Genomic DNA, 21,679 nt, shown 5'->3' on the forward strand with positions numbered 1-21,679 from the left:
AGTCTGGCTATGAGCATTTACAGGACAGATCAGTCTAAAACAAGGCACTCTTAGCATTTCCCCCCATATTTCAAATCAGCAACAGAAAGAGCCATCGGAGTCGGTGACTCATCTGTGGCTCCTGTCCCCCATACTCCCACTATTACTCTGGTGAAATTGTTCTAGCCAGTTAGCTCTCTGAACCTTGTGGGAAGTTAGCACATGCAGCCAAGTCATGAGAACTGAAAGTATGGATCCTCAGTTATTCTGTCCATGAAACATTTGACTTCTCATGTAACAAAGATTATATTGTGTTACATTTCAAACAGGTTGACTGTGACTGATGCAAAAACAACACTCATGTCTACAATACTGTTCTTCCTTAAGCCGGCTGAGAAAGACTTATTCAAATCATGTCATCAGGATGCTTTCTTTAATTGCTGTCACAGTGGTAGGCACATTGCATTATAGTGCCCTTCTGTCACTAATGTCTCATACACTGGATGATTTTAAATAAAATGTGCATATAAGACTGTTCAATTAGAACAAAATAAACCTTATGTTACAATATATTTCTAATCTCTCATATGCACTTCAATGCATAGCTCATTTTTAGTAAGAAAGTTAGCAGCAACCAGTAAGACTGAACCTCACAATGACAGCACTTAGACAAAAAAAAAAATAACCCTTGTGCACAGTACAGACTGAACATTAACCTTGGTAACCCTGAAAATGCACTACGAGAGCATTGTCAAATCTTAGGTAAGAACCTGGGATCAAGCAGTTGAAGAAGAATGAGGACAAAGGTTGACAAGCAACATGCCTCCAAACTGAGGAATAAGGTTTCTGCATAGACTATTTTCTGAAGCTCAGGTCTGATTCATACCATTACCCAAACAATACAGCAGCTGCTGAAAAGCCACCTCCCTGCTGTGATCAGGATCCACTGTGCAGTATTAACGCATGCAAAGACCCTGTGCAGAAAAGTACTGGCAAGAGAGGCATCCATGTGATCTATGTGATCCAAGTAACTGAGCCTTGTTTATGTTACTGCCGCAGTGTGAAGTCAAGCCATGTTGAAGCTATTTTTGCTGGGTTCTACATCTAGTGAATGGATGAACAGGACCTTTATTGCCACCTCATTTGTGTTGACAATCTATAATAGCAAACCTGTTTTAGTTGTATTACATATCAGTCAACATAATATGTGGATGCCTGGTTTTACTGATCTCTAAACACTTTGTAAGAGAACAAGAGAAGTATGTGAGTGTACATCTTTCACACTTCACCTATGATTCAGTACTTTGGAAAATCTTGTTTTCATGGCTAAGAAAAATACTGTATGAAGCTGAAATTTTGCTATGGTGAGATGCAAATTAGCACAGCATTTAAAGTACAAATTTATGATATCCAGACACTAGGAAATCCAGAACTTCAAACTAACGAAGTCCGTATGTAAGGCAGCTGAATATTCAACTGGTGAATACATTCACTATTTTTTTTAAAAAAAAGAACAAACCAAGATACTATCCAGTACAACTGAGTGAAACAGAGGCACAAATCAGGTGCTTTGTTCAATGTGGAAAACCAAAGTACAAGGACATTTATAGTAAGGTGGACAACAGCTCTGTAAAAAGGTGCAATATTAAGCAGATTTGATTTTGGTTTGAAGACATACATAAATCACATCACCCATCGCATATGTATGGAAAATTACACATTCTGTGTATCATTCTAGTTCTTCCCAGTTATCAGTCAGATTACCTTTGCTCTGTCGCCTAATACTAACCAATCGTCCTGCAGATTTGATACTCCACTTTGAACTATTAGACGAACTCGCCAGGTTTGTATATTTTGTGGAGCCTTTGGTTTCATCTTCCCAGCCTGACCAAGATGAATAGTCAGTTAAAGTATTTCCTGCATCACTAACGTGGCAGGAATCACTGGCAGGGATCTGTGGAGGCTCCCATCCTTCAATTTCGTCTGGTTTCCTTGACTGGATGTTCTGTTTGATCACCAAATTGTCCCAAAATCCAGGTTTCTTTTCTGACTTCATGTCCTCTTTTAATTTTAAACTTGTTCTAGAGAACAATTAAAAATGCTGTTATCTGAATGCCTGTTTCAACAGAAATGTTTAAAATATTTAGGTGAGACAGAAATGTCAGGAGACTAATATTTGATGCTGTTTTTGTGTAACTGTTTACATCCCACTACTATAAACCACCCATCTGAATAATCATTGAGAAATAAAAGAAGATGGGACCAGTTTTTGCATGTACATATTTTAGCTGACCATTGTTTCTTCAGTGTTTGGTTACCAAGGAGGAGAGCAGAGTTAAAACAGGTAAGAACCATACTGGGTAGTGTTAAGGTCCACTGAGAATGGATCCTCTTCTACTGAGACTGAGTGGTTTATTTTGTTGTTGAAATGTGCCTTAGATTCAAGGCCATACTGCTACCAGGATGCTCCACCATTTTGAAGTAATTTCAAAATCTTATGAGGATCCAATCCTGATCCGGCCTACAGTGTAGTGTTCTTCTTCTCCTTCACACTTTTTCAAGTGCTGAAACAGCTATTGGGAAGCACCCATTTTGCCACTTGATAGGGCATGAGGGGGAGGATGGACAACAGTGCCTCAGCCTTCATAGCATTTTTAAATTACTTCAAAATGATGGTGCGTGCCATCCTCAACATGAGGATGCTGTCATTTCTAGTTTGGCCCTTACAAATGTGGGAAAGGCAGATTCCTTCCAGTTTGACTTCCAACCTGGCCATAGGACTGGTCATCCTTACAATGACTTCCGGAGGCAGCTGGACTGAGGTGAGTTGGTGTTGCTGTTGCTCCTTGATCTGATGGGAGTGTTTGACATGGTCAATCATGATCTTCTGACTCACTGCTTCACTGATGCGGAGATATGCGGGTCTGCCTTGCAATGGCTTTCCTCCTTTCTCCATTGTCAGGGACATAGAGTGGTGCTGGGGGAGAAGGTTTCTCCACTGTTACTGTTGGACTGCAGCATCCCTCAGGAGGTGATCCTCTCCCTGATGCTTTTAAACATCTCTATGCATTCCATCCAGCTAATCCAGGGGTTTGGACTAGGGTGCCATTCATTTGTGGATAACATCCAGCTCTATCTGCTAATGGACTTATGGACTCGGCCCCAGATGAAGATCCTGTACCTGAGCCATGGGGAATTGGATGTGGAAATACAGCTCCCAGCTGTGGCTGGGGCCTTATTGACGCCAGTGCCTAGGGTCAGGAATCTTGGGGTGATACTGGATGCCTCACTATCTATGTAGTCCCAGGTCACCACGGTTGCCAAGTCAGCTTTTTCCCAACTGCAGCAGATGCGGCAACTGGTTCCATACCTCTCCACCTGTGACTTGGCTACAACGATCCATGCAATGGTCACTTCCAAATAAGACTATTGTAACTATGTGGGCCTACCCTAGTATCTGACCCAGACACTGCAGCTAGCGCAGTATGCAGCAGCATGTGTGCAGACAGTAATGTCTTTGTGGGTGCACATTCAGCCTGTGCTCCACAAATTGCACTGACTGACAATAGAATTCCAGGTCTGTTACAAGGTGCTGGCATTAACCTTTAAGGCAGGGGGTCAAACTCACTAGTTAGATCTGTCATAATTGAGACTTTGTTAGGCCAGGCCATGTGTGTCATAAAATGTAATGTCAGGCAGTGGAGATATAAACTTTATAAAGGACACAGACAAACACAATTCAAGCTTTTTTTTAAAAAAAAAAAATACCTTAAAACATGCTTAAAACATTAGCACTCTTGCAATACTTTATTTAACAGTCTCTGATAACTGACAATTCTTGTTCTGAAAAACTTCAGCCAATAGAAGGAAGAGAAGCTTGGCTCAGTAGCTCTGCTGGGCAATTGAGACAGCCTGGCAAAGCAAGTTCTCCCTCCCACCCTTCCTCCCTAAGGGAGAAACCTCAGCCAATGGAGGAAATGGAGGCTTTGCTCTGTAGCTCCTGTGTGATTAAGCAAGCCTGGCAAAGCAAGCTGTGATGCAGAAGGAAGCAAGAAGGAGAGAGAAGGAAGCGGATGACAGCCAGTTGCTTGGGGGCCTGATCTGGCCCTTGGGCTGCATGTTTGACACCCCTGCTTTAAGGCTTTGAGTGGCCAGGGACCAACATACCTATGGAACTGCCTCTCCCCATGTGTGCCCTGTTGAGCCTTGTGCTCATCAGACCAGCACTTACTGGTGATCCCTGGCCCCAAAGACATCTGTCTAGCCTCAAACAGGGCCAGGGCATTTTTGGCCCTGGCCTCAACCTGGTGGCATGAACTCCCACTAGAGATCAGGGCCCTGTGAGACCTTTTTGCCAACTTCTCGGCATGGAGCAGGAATCTCTGGGGATGTATGTGTGGGGGGGAGGTATTTGTGAATTTCCTGCATTGTGCAGGGGGTTGAACTAGATGAATTCTAATCCCTGTCATACATCACTGAGGCATTCATGGGTGAAAAGGCCAGGACAGAGCTCTCCCTCCAGGGGTCTTTGGTGAACCAACAGTGCTAACTCCCAAAGACCTATAGAATTCTGAAATGACTAATAGCTGTCACAATCACTCTTTCATGCTCACTATCATCATATAAAGAGCATTTTGCTCCTTTACTAAGCACCTTAGATCAGCCTAACGTCTGCTTGAGCATAAAAGGCGAAAACTGAGAATGAATGACACCAGACATGGCACATTTTTGTGTTTACTGTATGGTGGTGATGATGAAAGCAAACTATTTGGACTTTTCTATCTTTAATGCATCTATACAAAGTCATCTAACTGTTCTCAGTTTTGGGGGGCTTTATCAAGCTCCATAGATGTTAACTTAGAAGTTAGAGGCTCACTGTAATTTATTTGGACTTTTCTATCTTTAATGCATCTATACAAAGTCATCTGACTAAGCTGTTCTCAGTTTTGGGGGGCTTTATCAGCTCCTTAGATGTTAACTTAGAAGTTAGAGGCTCACTGTAATTTATTTGGTTCACATCTTAAAGACAAAATTTATCATGTTATGACTTTGGGACCACTATTTTTGCAGAGCAATCTCAGAATATAATCAGAGCCTAGATTAGCTGAGCTTGCTGTATGAAGTATGCACAACATGGGGAGTCAGAGCAGTCATTTGGAAGAGTACGACCACATCAATGCTTTATTCTTGCTTGTTGTGGCTTATTACAGCTAATTGGAAAAGCCCTGTCTACTTTGAAGGACAGAGTTGCCCTTCCTACAGAAGCCATCCTGGATCTGAATTATTTTAACAATTATTGGCCTGTAGCAAGTTTGTCCTTTTTGGACAAGGCACTTAAGTGAGTGATAGCTGTGCAAATTGTCTTTAGGGTTTGCTGCATCTGATCTGACATGACTCTGCTGTCAACAGTTCTCAAGATGTCATCCTAACCATTTGCACCTCATCCAACTCCTCAATACACCAGGGTACTAATGGGGTACCAGTTGGGTGACTGTGTTTACTGCCCCACATAATCTGTCATTCCAGGTAACAACATCAGCTTCATTGAAGACTCTATCACTACTTTCAAAATCCACCAGATCATTTCAGAAACCTAACGGATTCATATATTATCCAAAGGTGAATCATTCCATCTAGCCACCTGCCTGTGACAACATAACTATGCTGCTGCTTGTTTTGGTTGATACTGTTCTTCATTTTACTTTTATTATTTTAATAATTATGACTGAAAACTAGGTCCCTGTGTGCTGACAGTGCATGTTATAAATATTTTAAATTTAAGAATAAACACATGAATATTGATTTATTATCATATTTTGCTACAATTTAAAGGGGTCACACACTGAATGAACTAATTCAAAAGGAATCAAAATAGTATGCAAAGCTTTGGCACACTGCTAGTGAGATTACAGGTGATGGTACAGATATTGTTTTTGGGAACTGGAGTGATTTGCAGATGATGAATGTTTCCCTATAGGACAAGTGGTCTTCTAAACATGGAACCAAAACATGTAGTATTTTAAATCAGAAAGGTAGTGCAAGACTGTACTGTGTTGGCTAGAGATCTCTGTGTGTTGTCTTTTCAAAATTCTACTCTACTTTAGTTCAATCACAACCTGTAAATCTGAAAAATCTGAACAGCAATAAAATACACTGGTTACAAAGTGTTAAAATGCAAGAACTATTTCATTGTCTGGAATTATAATGGATTTCCCCCGTCTCCTGTGGCGATTTTGATTCTAGCTTTAACCTTTCTTCAACCTTTGTCATATGCAGTTTATTAAATTTCTCATTTCTCAACATAACATACCCTTTGGATTTTGGAGATTTACATCCTGTTAGCAACTGCTGTTCATCATCCTTATTGAATATAGAGGTTACTTCTTTCCAGCCCCGAAAACCTGCTCCTTGAACCTATAAAAATAAATTAATGTACACATGTAAGATAAATGCCTGTGCATTCCAAAATATGTAATGATCTTACATTTCAGCCAAGTAAAACAGGTAATAGTGAGCAGTTACCAGAGATCCCACATTATACTGTATTATAGGAGATATCTTACAATTACAATACATCTTCTCCACAGGTGCATTCATTCCACTTTCTGCAATCTGCTTTGGTGAAGGAGAATGAAGCAGAATGGAACTTGCTGGCCAAAGCCACTTTGTTCCACTCATTCTTAATTAGTTTACAAATGGAAAAACAGGGTTACACTTACCTGTGACTGTTTTTCAAGTGGTCTGCTTTGCAGGCGCACATGGGAACTGCCAATGTGCAGGCCAGCTGAGTAGATGAAACTTCTCAGCCTTCCAGCACTTTCTATAATACAAGTGCTCCCCTTTCCTTTCGTTCCCATTGGACATTCCTGCCTAAACCAACATGTGCTTGAGGAGCAGGAACACTCTTTCCTTTAGTCTACCTTTCACCTCTGCAGAGCCAAGGGTGGAAAGGAGGGAGGGATGTGTGCTTGCACAGAAAACCACTTGATGAACAATAGTTACAGGTAACTGCAATCCTGTTTTCATCTTTGTGGTTACTGTGCAGTCCCAAATGACAGAGCAGCAAGCTTACCTGATGTTGAGGAGGAGGGTGTGGGCCAAGCAGTGGAATAAACTCTGTAACACTGCTTTCCTCATAGCTGCCTCATTCCTGGAATCAATGTCTATTGAGTAAAGCTTCATAGAGATAGAGAACGTGGATCAACTCCCTGCCTTGCAAACTTCAAAGATGGAGACCATGCCTGAAACAACTACTGAAGAAACCTGTGCTCTGATGGAATGAGCCTTTCACAGGGAATAGACATGGGACCTGAGTCTTGTAGTATGCATTTTTAAATGCATACTACACCACCCAATGTAATTGAGTCTGGGATGAAGGCACTTGACCCTTATTGGGGCCAATGAAGCATAAAAAATAAATGCCTTTCATTATAGAAGTCTTGTGCTCATTGCAAATAGAGAAGGATCCTTGTAATATCAAGTGTATGAAGGCTCGTTTCCATTGTTGATGGAGAAGGAAACACATAGGTAGAGTGATGTCCTGTGAAAGGTGGAATGAAACTTTATGAAAGGAGGGTTGCACTACAGAGCATGTAGTTCTCCCATCCTGAAGGCAGATGTTATAGCAATGAGAAAATCTGTCTTGTATGAAAATAATGACTAGTCATGTGTAGTCATGGGTTCCAAAAGTTTATACAGCAATGACAACAGAACCAAGAATAAACTTGACTGAGATACTGGAGGGAAAACCAGTGAGTAGAAGTTGGATGAACTTTTTAGACAAACTGTTTGAAAACACAGTGGAAATTGCAGACATGGAATGCTGAAATCACAGCAAGGTGCACCTTAACAGATGATACTGTCAACCCTCAATCCATCAGGGATAACAGGTAAGAGAAGATATCAGCCAGTGTGCAAGATTCTGGTGATATCTCCTGTTCAGATGCTCAGAAGCTCAACTTCCTCCAGTTACATGACCTGTGAGTAGATAATTTGTGGAATGACACTAAGACTTGGGCTACTATGGATGGCCAGAACCCTGAAACCCTTCAGGCTGTTAGATCCAGTGACATGACATCAAGAAATTGGACAGGATCTAACTGAAGGAGTCCTCTATCTCTGGGAGTGGAATGCTGTTGGACAGGTCCCAGAGGACTAGGAGCCAGAGTTGGTGGGGCCAGAAAGGTACTATCAGAATGTACATGGAGTAGGCTGCTATGAATTTGTGATTTGCATCCTTGAGCACCAAGGAGCTATCTTCATTTAAAATCTTATTTTGCAACTTTTCACAGCTTACCGGTACTTTCTCCTAGTACTGTTCCTTGCAGTCTTCAATCGCCTTATTGAAAGAGAAAGTCTTTTTATCTAAATTCTTACTACATCTGAAATTAATAACTGAAACAAAGCAGGAGCTCTTACGGCTCAAAAAAAGGAAAACCAACATTTAATGACAGATTGATCAATAATAGTAGATAGATCTGGAAGCTTCTTGTGAGGTGGAAGAGAAGGTGCATCATGGAATACCCAACAGGTTTCTATCAATCATTTTGGCACACATATACTAAACTTGGAATGATACAGAGAAGATTAGCACCTTTTATTTCAAACCACATCACAGAAAACACAATGTAATACCATAAAGTGGATATCGTAAAGTGAGCACAAATCAATTTTATTCACTGCAGTGACCTATCTTGTAAGTGCTGTAACACATTTATAAAGTGTAAATACCACCATTCTTTCTCTCTGGCTCAACATGCATTTAACATGTTTCTCATTATATGGTAGGCAAGTTAGTATCAGTGCATACCTAATAGAAACATAGAGTTTGAAGGTACCTCTGAAGTCATCTGGTCCAACCCCGCGCAGTAGCAGGAAATTCCCAACTACCTCCCACTCCCCATTACCCCAGTTAGCCCTGCTCTATGCCCAGAGGAACACAAAAAATTAACTCCAGGAACCCTGGTCAATTTGGCCTGGAGGAAAATTCCTTTGGTGATTGGCATGACCTATGGAATGTAAGAAAGGGCCATGAGAACCAAGCACTGGCTCATCCCTTCCTACCCTCCCTCTCATGATCTGCCTAATTTCATAGTATCAGCATTGCAGTCAGATGGCCATCTAGCCTCTGCCTAAAAAGCTCCAAAGGAGAGCCCACCACCTCCCAAGGAAGTGTGTTCCACTGAGGAACCACTCTGCCAGGAAGTTCTTCCTACTGTTTAGTGGAAACCTTTTTTGAGTTAATTTCAATCCTTCTGTTCCTGTCCAACATTCTGGGGCAACAGAAAACAACTCCACTCCATCTTCTATGTGACAACATTTCAAATACTTGGCTATCATATTACTTATTTATTTCTCAGCTGTCTCCTCTCCAGGCTAAACATACCCAGCTCCTTCAACCTTTCTTCACATGACTTGGTCAGACCTCTCACCATCTTTGTGGCCCTCCTCTGGACATATTCCAGCTTGGCAACATCTCCCTTAAATCCCTCCTGTAGGAATAGCCCTTGTTCTAGTACTCCAGAATCAATATCTATGAAGAGATTCTGGAACCAATTGCTTAGCAACAGAGGTGCAGAATGTCTCCTGATTTTCCTGTTCCTATGGGTGACAGTCTTTCACATGTCCTCTTCCAGTGCTTGATGCTCCTCAATTTTCTGAGATACTTCCTCTTACTCCTGCTGTTGCTCTCTCAAGGTTTTATGCATACTGCCTGTGAACTCATCACCTTCCCTTATGATATGGAGTGTGGATAAGCGTGCCTAGGGCTACCGACTTACAATAGCTATGCGTAATTACCTCAGGTAATAAAACAAACATGACACAGATTTTGCAGGTTACTACCTCAGTTCCTTCACCAGCCATGTTGATTCAATTCATGTAGGAAGTACTCCAGTCTTTTCTGCATTCCCCTGCTGAACTGCCACACAAAACTCCCTGTTTGTTCACTCCAAATAAAGCTCTGTGGTTCTCATTATAAAGGTAAAGACTCGTTTCCGACTCTGGGATGACATTTTCATGGCAGACTTTTTACGGGGTGGTTTGCCATTGTCTTCCTCAGTCATCTACACTTTCTCCCAGCAAGCTGGGTACTCATTTTACCGACCTTGGAAGGATGGAAGGCTGAGTCAACCTGAGCTGGCTACCTGAAACCAGCTTCCGCCGGGATCGAACTCAGGTCGTGAGCAGAGAGTTCAGACTGCAGTACTGCAGCTTTACCACTCTGAGCCATGGGGCTCTTGGTTGAGGATGGCTCATTATATAGCTGTGTAAAAGCATACTCTACCTCAACCAACTTTTCAGGTGACCCGAATTAATCAGCAGACTCACCCAAGTCAGCAGACATGGGGAAAGGAGGAAAAACACATATTAGACAAAAATCAACCCTCAGGAAAAAGGAAAGAAAACACACACTAGACAAAACAACCCACAACTCATTCAAGGTAGAATCTAACACCAGAATCAAGCAGCCAAGCACAAATTTGCACCAGAATCAAACAGTTGAATCAGATTATGCACAAGTCATCACCTGCTTACTTCCAGACAAAACTGCTTGCTCCTCCTGTTTGCTCACTCCAGATCATCCATAAGGCTGAACCACACATCCACTGAACAAAAAAAGGAAGGAACACACAATTTCCTTTTTGCATGTGTGTGTGTTAGAGAGAGAGACAAAGGCTGAATAGACAGGGGGTTGAGTTTGAATGAGATTTACGTAGAAGATAAACCATGAAAACCATTGGCTGCGCTCTGACAACTCACTCTCTCAAATCCTAATTTACAGGGCTATTGAGATGATAAAAGAAGAATCTATTATAATACACACTCAGGATAGGACAGATATGAAATTCAAGTACCTGCTTATCAATCAGAACTTAGGCCTTTCCCACAAGCTTGAATTGCTACTGACTTTCTTGGAAGTCAATCCACAAGCACTGGAGTTGGTTCAGGCAGGGCTGTTCCACATGCCTGTCCTGCCTGTGCATTTTAGCAGTTGTGGAGTCAGTTTATTTTCTTCTGCACATGCCTTCAATATTAAGAATTTTCAAGGGAGGGTGCCATCATCCCTGGTGGTGTCCTTAGTGGCATCACAGCACCTCCTTTTTAAAAAACCAGCATTAAAGTATCAATATATTGTTCAAGCATTGTAAGAATAAGCTTAGGAGGTCATCTGAATTCCCATCTATCTTTTTTTTTTAAAGCAAGTCTCTGTCCTTCTCCCTTGGAGAGATGGCCTCTTCCTTACAGGAATACAATAGAAGGGGGTAGAGAGTTGCTTTTTAAAAATGAAAGCTGGGAATTCAAAGAACTTCTTATGACTACTGTTACAATGTTCCAGTGATATATTGATATTTTAGTGTCATTGCTTTAAAAAATAAAAAGAAAGCACTTGTCTGGGGAGGGGGAGTGGCTTGACCATGACAGTCCAATTATTGAACAGTGAATTGTAGATGGATAAGATGAACGAGACAGAGAAAACCTAGAGAAACATTACACAAAAGAAAAAAGCTAACTCAAAATCACCTTCCAGAAAAACATTGGGTTAAAAGTAGTCTCAAAAGAATTGGGGAGGTGGGAAGACAAAATCCCTGAAGTGAATACTAAAGGCACAAAAATGGCAGCGGAAATCAGAGGATAAACTGAAACAGTAAGGAGCCAGGACTCTTGTAATCAGTTTTAGAGCTGATATCAGCAATGCAGGAATAACATGTTAACAGTCATTCCTTTATTATACTAAGAGATATTAATATTTTAATGTTTCACCTCATAAAAACAGCCTCCGTGCATTTGGAAAATTAGTATGTCAGAGAGTTTTGGCATGACAGAATTGCTCACAGGTATAAATGGTCAAGTAGAAGATTGAGAATGAGTGAAAACAGTATGTTGCTTTAGGTGTATAATAAATTTCTACGGATCCTCTCTAGTGGATGGGGTGCGACAGATGTTTATTGGGTTGAATATCAGTAGCCCCTAGTGCTTTCTCCCACAGATCAGCTTTAAGCCTTGGAAGCCTTTTCATGATGGATCCTCATGGAAAATAAGCAGCAAGAGTCATGTCCTTTCTCTAAACAGAACATAACACCAGTTGTGCATCTTGTTCTGGACCATTTTTGTCCCTCACTCCTTAAATCTTGTGAAAAGAGCCATCATTAGGATTTTACCAAGTAGTTGTTCTAAAGAAAAACTGATCATGTGTCTTTCATCCACAGCAGCAAAGCAAGAGAACTCTCCCCACCTCCATTAAGACCGTTAGGGTGGGGAAACTCCTGCATGGAATAGAGGGTAGCACTCCTACTGCTAAGAATCCTCATCTCTTCACCTGGCCTGCACCCACACAGTCCCATGTGGAACTGCACAAAAGCCAGGAAGATGAACACAAACAACTATATGTCATGGTTAAAGGGAAATAGAACAGGATTACTGTACTGAATTGCTGGTAGCACTATGTTAGTGAAGTCAGAGCTCAGGAATTCTGCCAGGCTCTTAAACAGCAAAAAGGGCATCAGCTCTTTTTTTTTTTTTAAGTCAGCTAGGAAAAGATAATTATACAAACTACGATATGTACTACAACTAAAAGGAAAACATTTGTGTTTGTTGGAAAAGATCACACTATAAAGCAAGAATTGGGAATATAAGGCATGGGGTAGAGATTTGGGAAAATGAGAATGACAAATGGATGCCATGAATGTTTTAACAACAATGGATTCTTAAAGAAAATTGTATTTGTAACAAAAATGGGTTACAGTGGGGTTTTAACTGATACAAAATCATTGTCTTTATCATACCAGTGTAGGCTAACCAGAAAGTGGCATGGTTTTGCTCCACATATGAGACAAACTTTGCACACATAGCTCCAATGAACAAAATGAAAAACCAAAGAGAAAGCTCCGTTTGAATGTGTGATGTCAAATAACACTGGGAAACAATACAGTGTCACAATATGCGTCCAAGGGTGCTTACAAGACTGCTTATTTGGGAGGAAAAGATAGAATTTAATGCAAACAGTTTCTATGCTGCCTCAGTTACATACTATGGGAGGCTGTAAACACAATGAAAAATGTGTTTCTTTCTTTCAGTGTTACTTTCAGTATTTGTCATCCCTAATGCACAACAATCAAGTAACTTGAAGTATATATTAAAACATTATCATTTTACTAATGATATAGCACACACTAAACAGAGACACATATATAAATCAATATGAGGATCAGAAGAAATCATTCAAGAGCTGATGACAAATGCTCTGATGAACAGTCATGAGATACCTTACCACCATGCACTCCTGCAATTTCAATTGTGTAATCCCTGGCACCTCCAACTGAAAGTATCAGGTAATGGGTGATGTGTGACCAATCAATCAGCACCTTTTGCTTTATCTGCTTAATCTGCTAAACTCAAAACCACCTGACATGGATTACACTAGCAATTCTGTCATATTTACAATCAGAATAGAGAGAGTCTTAGAAATTTCTACACACTTCCCCCCTTTTAAAGCAGTCTGATAGTGTCTATTGTACTCTGTTAGTTACCAGGTGATATTTATGTCAGAATAATGAATATTAATAAAATGTTATGATACTGTTAATATACTGCTATAAAAATCATGGGACTTGATCTAATCAAGATTAGGCACTTTTAAGTCCTAATAATAACAAAGAGGGAATTAATGCTTCTTTTCTCTTCTGTTGAACCCAATATGTTTAACTGGATTGTCCTTACGATACAAAATCCTTGTCCACATACTAAATATACCCTTTACTTCTAAGTAATAATCAAAGGCTTCAGAAGAACCTCTCCCCGCCCCCCGCCCCCCAGCTTGGCCAATATCCAATGAAGGTTCAGGAAAACTCTACAGTCATAAACACCATTAATACCAAGGTTATCCAAGGGTGCAGAACGAACAATTTCTACCACAGAGCAGCCTTGCTAAAGTACATGTTGTTTAATGTTTGGCTAGCTTAGGCTCAGATACACTGAAAACAACAAAAGAAGTCCAAGTATTCTCTACTATAAACATTAAGTACAGGACTATCCCTCACAACTCATAATTATGTATATAATAGAAAACTTGCGTAGGCTTTTATAATATTGTATCCTAGAACTACATACATTAAGAATAAATAAATAATGAGAATGCTTATAGAAAGATGATCATATACATGGAGAAAGGGCTTTTCTGATGTTTCTGTTCTTAATAAGGTTGGTTCAGTGACAATACAGCTATTTTACTAATGAAATTTCCATTGATATTGAACTAAGATAACAGGAGATAGGAACTGTGAGGGAAAACAATACTTTTACAAGTGGAATAAAGAGCATTTCTAAGTATTACAATCACTGTGAGCATTTTAAATTTCTATCATTTAAAAGCTTATAATTACTGTATACTTGTTCTGTTTTAAATGGTTGTATTCCAGTGGTTTTAACTGTAAACTACCTGGAGAAGGTTTTCAGAGAGCCAACATATTTCATTTTCTAAACAAACAAATCATTGTTTCAGATGTTATTTGTCTGACCTTGAAACATGCAGATATTGATTGCTTAGGACAGGCATTGTACTCCTGCTTTTATTCAGGACTGTAGCTAACCAAACACTATTTGATTGGGTATCAACTCTGTAATCCCAGGACTATTACACACAGAGATGGTCTATTAAGGCAGCCCCCTGCCTCTGACTGAGTGAGCAGAGCAAGCAACTTCCACATGGTGCCTCTTGGTCACTGTCTTATCCTGACACCTATTACAGCTAGATGTACAAAACATTTACAGATTTTTTTTTCTGCCAAAAAGAAAAGAGTATTCCAATTGACTAATTCATGTCAGATCCATGTTTCTCAAGAATATGCCTTTTAGTAGAAATTAAGTAAAAGAAAACACATGCTATGGACAGTTCTTGAACATAAAGTTTTGAAGAACCTATGAGAAAGAAATACTATTTCTAAAATATATATATTTAGTCCACAATTCAAGTTTTGTTTCTAAATGTAAATGTCTTTTCCAGCAGGATTTGGGATTCACAGATGCCCAGATGCTGCAAAAACACCTATCTTTCTCCTGAACTCAGAACTATTATAATAATTGTTCCTTTTACTTGTTACTACATGCTATCATCAGTTTAGCATATCTACCCACAACAATCCCTACCCCAACAACATCTCTAGCAGTTGACCATATAAGTGCAGTATCATCTTTCCCTGGGGAGTGTTACACTGGAAACCAGATAGTTTCTAAGAAAATCCACATTGCTTTACAAAGTAGCAATTTAAAGGGAACAACTGTATGAAGAACATCAGCTTATGATCAATGGACTACTCCATGCTCTTTTGCTAGCAACCTCTGGACTACCAGAAAGTGATACCTTCTTGCAGTGTCAAAGGTTACATGAAGCAGAACAAAGGAAGGAGGAAGCGAGTATACGCTGATGCTGAAATACCATTCAGGCTGCTTCCAAGAAAATGGATTACATCCAGCTATGGTTGCCAGCCTCCAGGTGGGGCCTGGAGATCTCCCACTTTTACAACTGATCTCCAGATGGCAAAAATCAGTTTCCCTGGAGAAAATGGCTGCTTTGAAGGGTGGACTCTATGGCATTGTACCCTGCTGAGGCCCCTCCCCTCCCCAAACCCACCCTCTCCCAGATCCATTCCCAAAGTCTCCAGATATTTCCCAACACAGACCAGGCAACCCTATATTCACCATGATTTCTTTCAACACTTATTGACCACTCCCAGGTGCATCTCAGGAATAGCACTGACATCTGAATTGGGCAAATTATCAATGGAAGCTAAGGCTTGGATGAAGGCATTTCTTTTTAAAATAAAGATATTTCTTTTTAAAATAAAAACTCAACTTGATAGATGTTGAAAAACCAGTAAAGCTATTCTATAAAACATATGGAAGAAAAGTAGTGTCATGGTGGAAAAACAGGCTTGCATATTAATTCTCAATAAGAAAAACTGTGAGGAAACCTGTTACCAAGATCAGCACCCTGTTTCATAGACAAATAAGCATCAACTAGCCAGTGGGTGAAATGTGTCCCAATACCACCTACTTTTCCATGCTTACAGCACCTCAGATCACACTTTGATCCAATCTTCAGTAAGGTGTACCTGAAGGATGAATTCATAGATCACTGGGTTTCTGATACCTGTAGGTGCCCAGGTTAAGATTCAGAGTGACTGGTCTGCTCTTTTATTAAGGTTTCTAAGTTTATTATGCTGTCTTTTACATATAGAACACGTCTGATGCCTAGCTTTAAACTCTGTCTATATATTCCAGGGTTTTTGTCATGAAGCAGTTAACTCTAAGAGCCAGTTTGGTGTAGTGGTTAAGTGTGCAGACCCTTATCTGGGAAAACTGGGTTTCATTCCCCACTCCTCCACTTGCAGCTGCTGGAATGGCCTTGGGTCAGTCATAGCTCTGGTAGAGGTTGTCCTTGAAAGGGCAGCTGCTGTGAGAGTCCTCTCAGCCCCATCTACCTCATAGAGTGTCTATTGTGCGGGAGGAAGATAAAGGAGATTGTGAGCTGCTCTGAGACTCTGAGTGGAGGGCAGGATATAAATCCAACATCATCTTCTTCTTCTTCTAAGTCACACAGGCAGCACTTTGTCATGGTTGAAAAGCTTTCCAGTACAAGGGACAAAGTATATAGGCTAGAAAATATAGTACATTTTACCTAGGGTTGCCAGGTCTGACTCAAGAAATATCTGGGGACTGTGGGGGTGGAGCCAGGAGCAAAGGTGTGACAAATTTAATTGAACTCTGAAGAGAGTTCTGGCAATCTCATTTAAAGGAACCACACACCTTTTAAATGCCTTCCCTCCATTTGGAATAATGAAGGATAGGGGCACCTTCCTTTGAGGCTCATAAAATTGGACCTCCTAGTCCAATCTTTTTGAAACTTGGGATGGGCGGTTGAGAAGAGGCACCGGATGCTATGCTGAGAATTTGGTGCTTCTACCTCAGAAAATAGCCCCTCCAGAGTCCTAGATACTCACAAAACAATTTTCTATTATACCCTATGGAAATCGGTCTCCATAGGGAATAACGGAGTGCCCAGCAGACATTCCCCCCACCCCGCTTTCTGATGACCCCGAAGCAGGGGGAGGGCCTCCAAACAAGGGGATCCTCTGCCCTCAACTGGGGATTGGCAACCCTAGTTTCATCTAATACTGATACTATATATTACCTAATATGAATGATACTGCTACATATCCATGTGTCCTATGAAAGAAGATATACCTTGGTCATTGGGATTAGTACACTGAATGCAATTTCCACAGTGACATACATGCTCCTATCAGATTCATTCTTAAAACATGTCTGTGCAAGTTTCAAAGAAAGGAGAAAGAAGCTTCAATGGTGAAAAAGTGACGATTTGCCCCTTTATTTTGACTTTATTTTCTCATCAAGGGTACTTCCCAAAATAATCAAATAGTGAAATATTATTTTCCTTGTCTGGTCTTCATCCGGGGAAAAACTGGCAGCATTTCAGAATAACAACTGAATACAAACATCCTAAAAAGCCTAACTCATACCACTGAACAAAAGCAGAAGCCATACATTACAACAAAAATGCCTGGGAATAACACGGCTGATTCAGTTTTAAAAGAATCTGTGCAATGGTGACAGGAGGTGGGAAAGAATGGGAGACATTCCTTGACCTTTAGGGGGCTTTCAGGGTAAATTCCAAAACCTCCTTTTAAAAAGCTTAAACTTGCTTAAAACTTAAAAAGCAGTTGGGGGAGAGGAGGCTATGAAAATTGCTGCTGAAAGAAACTCTAAGAGAAATGCTGGTGGGTCTGCAAATAGTGTATGCTCAAGTCTACAGTGGAATTCAAAGTGGGCACTTGGCGTTCTATAGAAGGAAACACGAGAAAGGAGCCCTTAAAATAAGCAAAGAAAGGGTATCAGTCATGCTCATAAAATTAAACAATGCATAAAGTTATACCGTCATAAGTACCTTGTTATGAAATCCCAGTCTTGAGTGTTAATTATTTTGGTACACTAGGTAGCAGATATTATAATCAAGACTGTAAAAAGCCACCACCTGGTAGTTCATGAATGGGGAGCACAGGTATATTGTAATCTACCCATTTCTAATCTTGCAAATTTTGTATCAAGAGAAAATAAAACTTAAGAAATATTACTTGCACTATAAGGTTAAGCATCTATTTTTAGAAAAATCCCCAATTTCGACTTGCACATGCAAATGTGATTCAGTTTCATAATGTTAATTATTAAATGACACTGTTTGCTACACCCCTAAATATTTGCCTTAGTATGTCTACTTTCTACGGCTAAAACTATTTGTCTAACATTACCATAGTATCATGTTCTATACAGGATATATATATCCTTGATATATCTCTATCATTGTTTTCACTCCGAGACAGTAATATGTAGGAGCAAAAAGTTTTAAGAATCAACTTGTTAGCTACATAATTATACATAGGTTTGCCCACAGTAATCCTTTCTCTCAATACAAAGGTTGGCATTAGACTTAAAACATTTAGAGGCAAACTACATGTAATGCTGGAAATCCTGTCAGGAGATCCTTAGTATTATGCATACAAACTCTCAATTCATATGGGAATCTTAGTATGGGGGAAGAAGAACTCAACCTGTCCATCTTATATCTTTTTCCCACCTTGAAAAACCTTACTAGGGCAAATATTTATTCAATGTTTGTTTTCTGTAAGTTCTTCCTCATTGGGCAAATGACAGCTTTGTAGGCCATTTCAGGTCAGGAAAATATTCCAAGGTAAACACATTTCCCCCTGTTGAAGTCCTGTTCTCAACTGGTCCCATGTGCCTAAACTCTCAGGGCGTTTTCGCACTTACCTTTTACTGGCGCGAACACCCTCCTCACGCCGGCGGATCTGCAGGGATTTCCCACCAGAAGCGCCGGCGCAGCCAAAAGAGCCGGCAACTTCCGTCGCAGAGCCAGCTCAAACGGAAACCGCCAAGAAGCAGGAAAACGTTTGAGCTGGCTCCGCGACGGAAGCTGCCGGCTCTTTTGGCTGCGCCGGCGCTTCTGGTGGGAAATCCCTGCAGATCCGCCGGCGTGAGGAGGGTGTTCGCGCCAGTAAAAGGTAAGTGCGAAAACGCCCTCAGAGTCAAATGCAGTCTGGCTGTAAAGATAAACAGAAATCTAATCTACTCATATTTTATACATTTTCCTTATAAAGAATATTATAGAGAATATTACCATTTAAAACATTTTACGCTATGCGAATGCATGAAGTACAAAGCACAAAATCATGCAATTGCAACAGCAAGATAACTAAGTGGGGCCAATAAGAATAAAATCATGTTGTCTCCAGCCTCTAATAAACAAAAGTGTCATATAATGGAAATATCCAGAAAAGAAACACCTACACGAAACACCTAAAAAGCAATGTGTACCTTTGTTGCAAGTTGTGAAACAGAGGATGAAACTTCATCATGAAGAAATGGATCCTTGCTCTTCAACAAAAAAAAGAATATGTAGTCAGCGTGAGCACTTTCAGAAAGTTCAGAAAACCCATCATAGCTAAGCAGCAATAAGAATGCTAACTAGGTGTTACCAAATTATTTATCATTTATATTTATTTACTGAATGTATAGTATGTCTTTCTCACTGGGATTCAAAGTGGATTGGAGGTGGAAAGTCCCATCAAGTAACAGCTGACTTATGGCAACCCCACAGGGTTTTCAAGGCAACAGACATTCAGACGTAGTTTGCCATTGCCCACTTCTGCATAGCAACCCTAGACTTCCTTGGTGGTCTCCCAGCCAAGCACTATATAGGACTGACTCTGTTTAGCTTCTGAGATCAGGCAAGCCTGGACTATTGAGGTCTGGGCTCAAAGCAAATAATACAATGCAAATTGATAACACATTCCATATGAAGAGACAGCTAATAAACACACTGTAGGTGGGCACAATCAATACAAGAAAACATCTAATGAACAATGTACTACGCTTACCGAAATATAAATAAGTATAGCATATTAGACATGAGGCAGAGTGTGTATATAATAAAGAAAAATACCACTACCACAGTAGAAAACAGGGAAGCGACAACAGTGCAATATGTGCAGCAAACTGATATGCTCTCTGTTTGGTATAATGCACAGTCCCTTTCCCTTTACAGAGCACCTTCCTGAACTATTATTTTATAGTATAGCCCCCAAATAGCTCTCCCTTATAGAAAGCTCTCCTGAACAATTCCATTTACATAGTAAATAGACTGACAGAATTGTGTGAGCATTTTGGAATTCCTCAGGTAGGTCTTTCCACAAGGTGGGGGCTACATGTACAAAAGCACATGTATGGATGGTTGTTCATCTTGTATTCATGATAGCACCTACAGAAGGCTCTGGACAGATGAGTGAAGCTGATATGGCAGAACACAGATACGGTCCTGTAAATATGTATCTACGGCCATGCAGAGCTTTGTATGTGATAGTCAGTACCTTGAACCTGGTAGGTGATGGGCAGCCACTGGAGTGATTGCAAAATGGGTATAATGTGCACACTCCATTTAGTTCCTGATAATAACTGAGCTGTGGCATTCTGTACCAAATGGAGACTCCAAATTGACTTCAAGGGCAGACCCATCACAATAGTCTAGTCTTAATCTTACTGTGGCTTGAATCCAGAAGCCTAGATCAGCTGAGTCAAGGTAGAGAGTCATCTTCCAGTCCTGACAACATTGGAAGAAAGCATTATTTGTTTCTGCATTAACTTGTTGTTGTGGGCTTTATTTCCTTTACTTTTACTTTCTTTCATAAAGATTCTTATTCAAATCAGATGCATGATTGCAACTGAGACTGCAGCTCTTCTTCATTCTCCAACACACACACAGCAGAATGCTGCCTCTGATTCAGGCAACAGAAACCAGAAGTGTCTCAGAAAAAGAAAGGGGGTACTCTGCTCATGGAAATGTGGGAAGAAAATCACCAGAAGGGAACATGGTATCACTAAGTTTCCCAAAGTGTTTCTATTAAACCTTCTGACTCTATAGTAGCTCCTGAATCCTGTCTGGAAGAAGTGGATAGGGTAACTCAAAAGAAATAATGGCTTCATCAATAGTCCTCTGTTTTATACAACAAATATTCCCTATCTTAAGACACTGATGCAAATTGTGTCAGAACCTGTATATCTACAAAAAAGACAATGGGTCTTTGTGCAAAGAAATCTACCACTTCTCCTTCTCCCTGTGGGAGCCCTATCAGACCTAGCTTGTGAAAAGTGAAGAAAGCGGTACACATTTCAATAGATGGCCAGCATGACCAAGAAACATATTACAAATTGGTGGTTTTATATATCCTACACATATACATTTGTGAAATGCATGTTATTCTTAGCTCCCTTTATTCATGTAATGATTTTTTTTTTTAAAAGTTATGTTTATTGAAATATAGCATTATTATGGTTGAGACTGAAAGTATTAAACACCATTCAAAACAGGAAAATGTCAGAGAGATTCTAAAGAATGCTTCTTTGGAACAATGTGTTGCCTGAATCACCTGACCAGAAAATCTTTCCATGCACACACAGGTTCAGCACATTGATAGTATAGTCAAGTGTGAGTTCTGCACACAACCACCTTTCCCCCATATCTTGGCAGCCTCTTAACGCTGCATGTTGCAGAAACAGGTGACATCAGTCTTTTAAATATACACAACTGATTGTCTGTAGTGAGTCAGTGTGG

At 40.3% G+C, this 21,679-nt stretch overlaps 1 protein-coding gene across 2 annotated transcripts in view; it reads right to left on the reverse strand.

Annotated features, from left to right (window-relative positions):
- Window positions 1–1,487: 1,487 nt before the first annotated feature.
- The window catches only part of TDRP (testis development related protein), a 56,555-nt gene continuing 36,363 nt past the window's right edge, over window positions 1,488–21,679 (reverse strand). The window contains exons 2-4 of one of the 2 annotated variants that reach the window (XM_060234780.1): window positions 19,387–19,446; window positions 6,290–6,393; window positions 1,488–2,060 (exon numbers count right to left, since the gene is read on the reverse strand). In XM_060234780.1, coding sequence (XP_060090763.1) covers window positions 1,709–2,060; window positions 6,290–6,393; window positions 19,387–19,446 — 516 coding nt within the window. In that variant the 3' untranslated portion in view covers window positions 1,488–1,708. The remainder of the gene's footprint in view (window positions 2,061–6,289; window positions 6,394–19,386; window positions 19,447–21,679) is intronic. The other variant, XM_060234790.1, reaches the window with a different exon arrangement.

The sequence above is a fragment of the Heteronotia binoei genome, chromosome 1 (genome assembly GCF_032191835.1).
Source record: "Heteronotia binoei isolate CCM8104 ecotype False Entrance Well chromosome 1, APGP_CSIRO_Hbin_v1, whole genome shotgun sequence".
NCBI classification, from domain to species: Eukaryota; Metazoa; Chordata; class Lepidosauria; order Squamata; family Gekkonidae; genus Heteronotia; species Heteronotia binoei.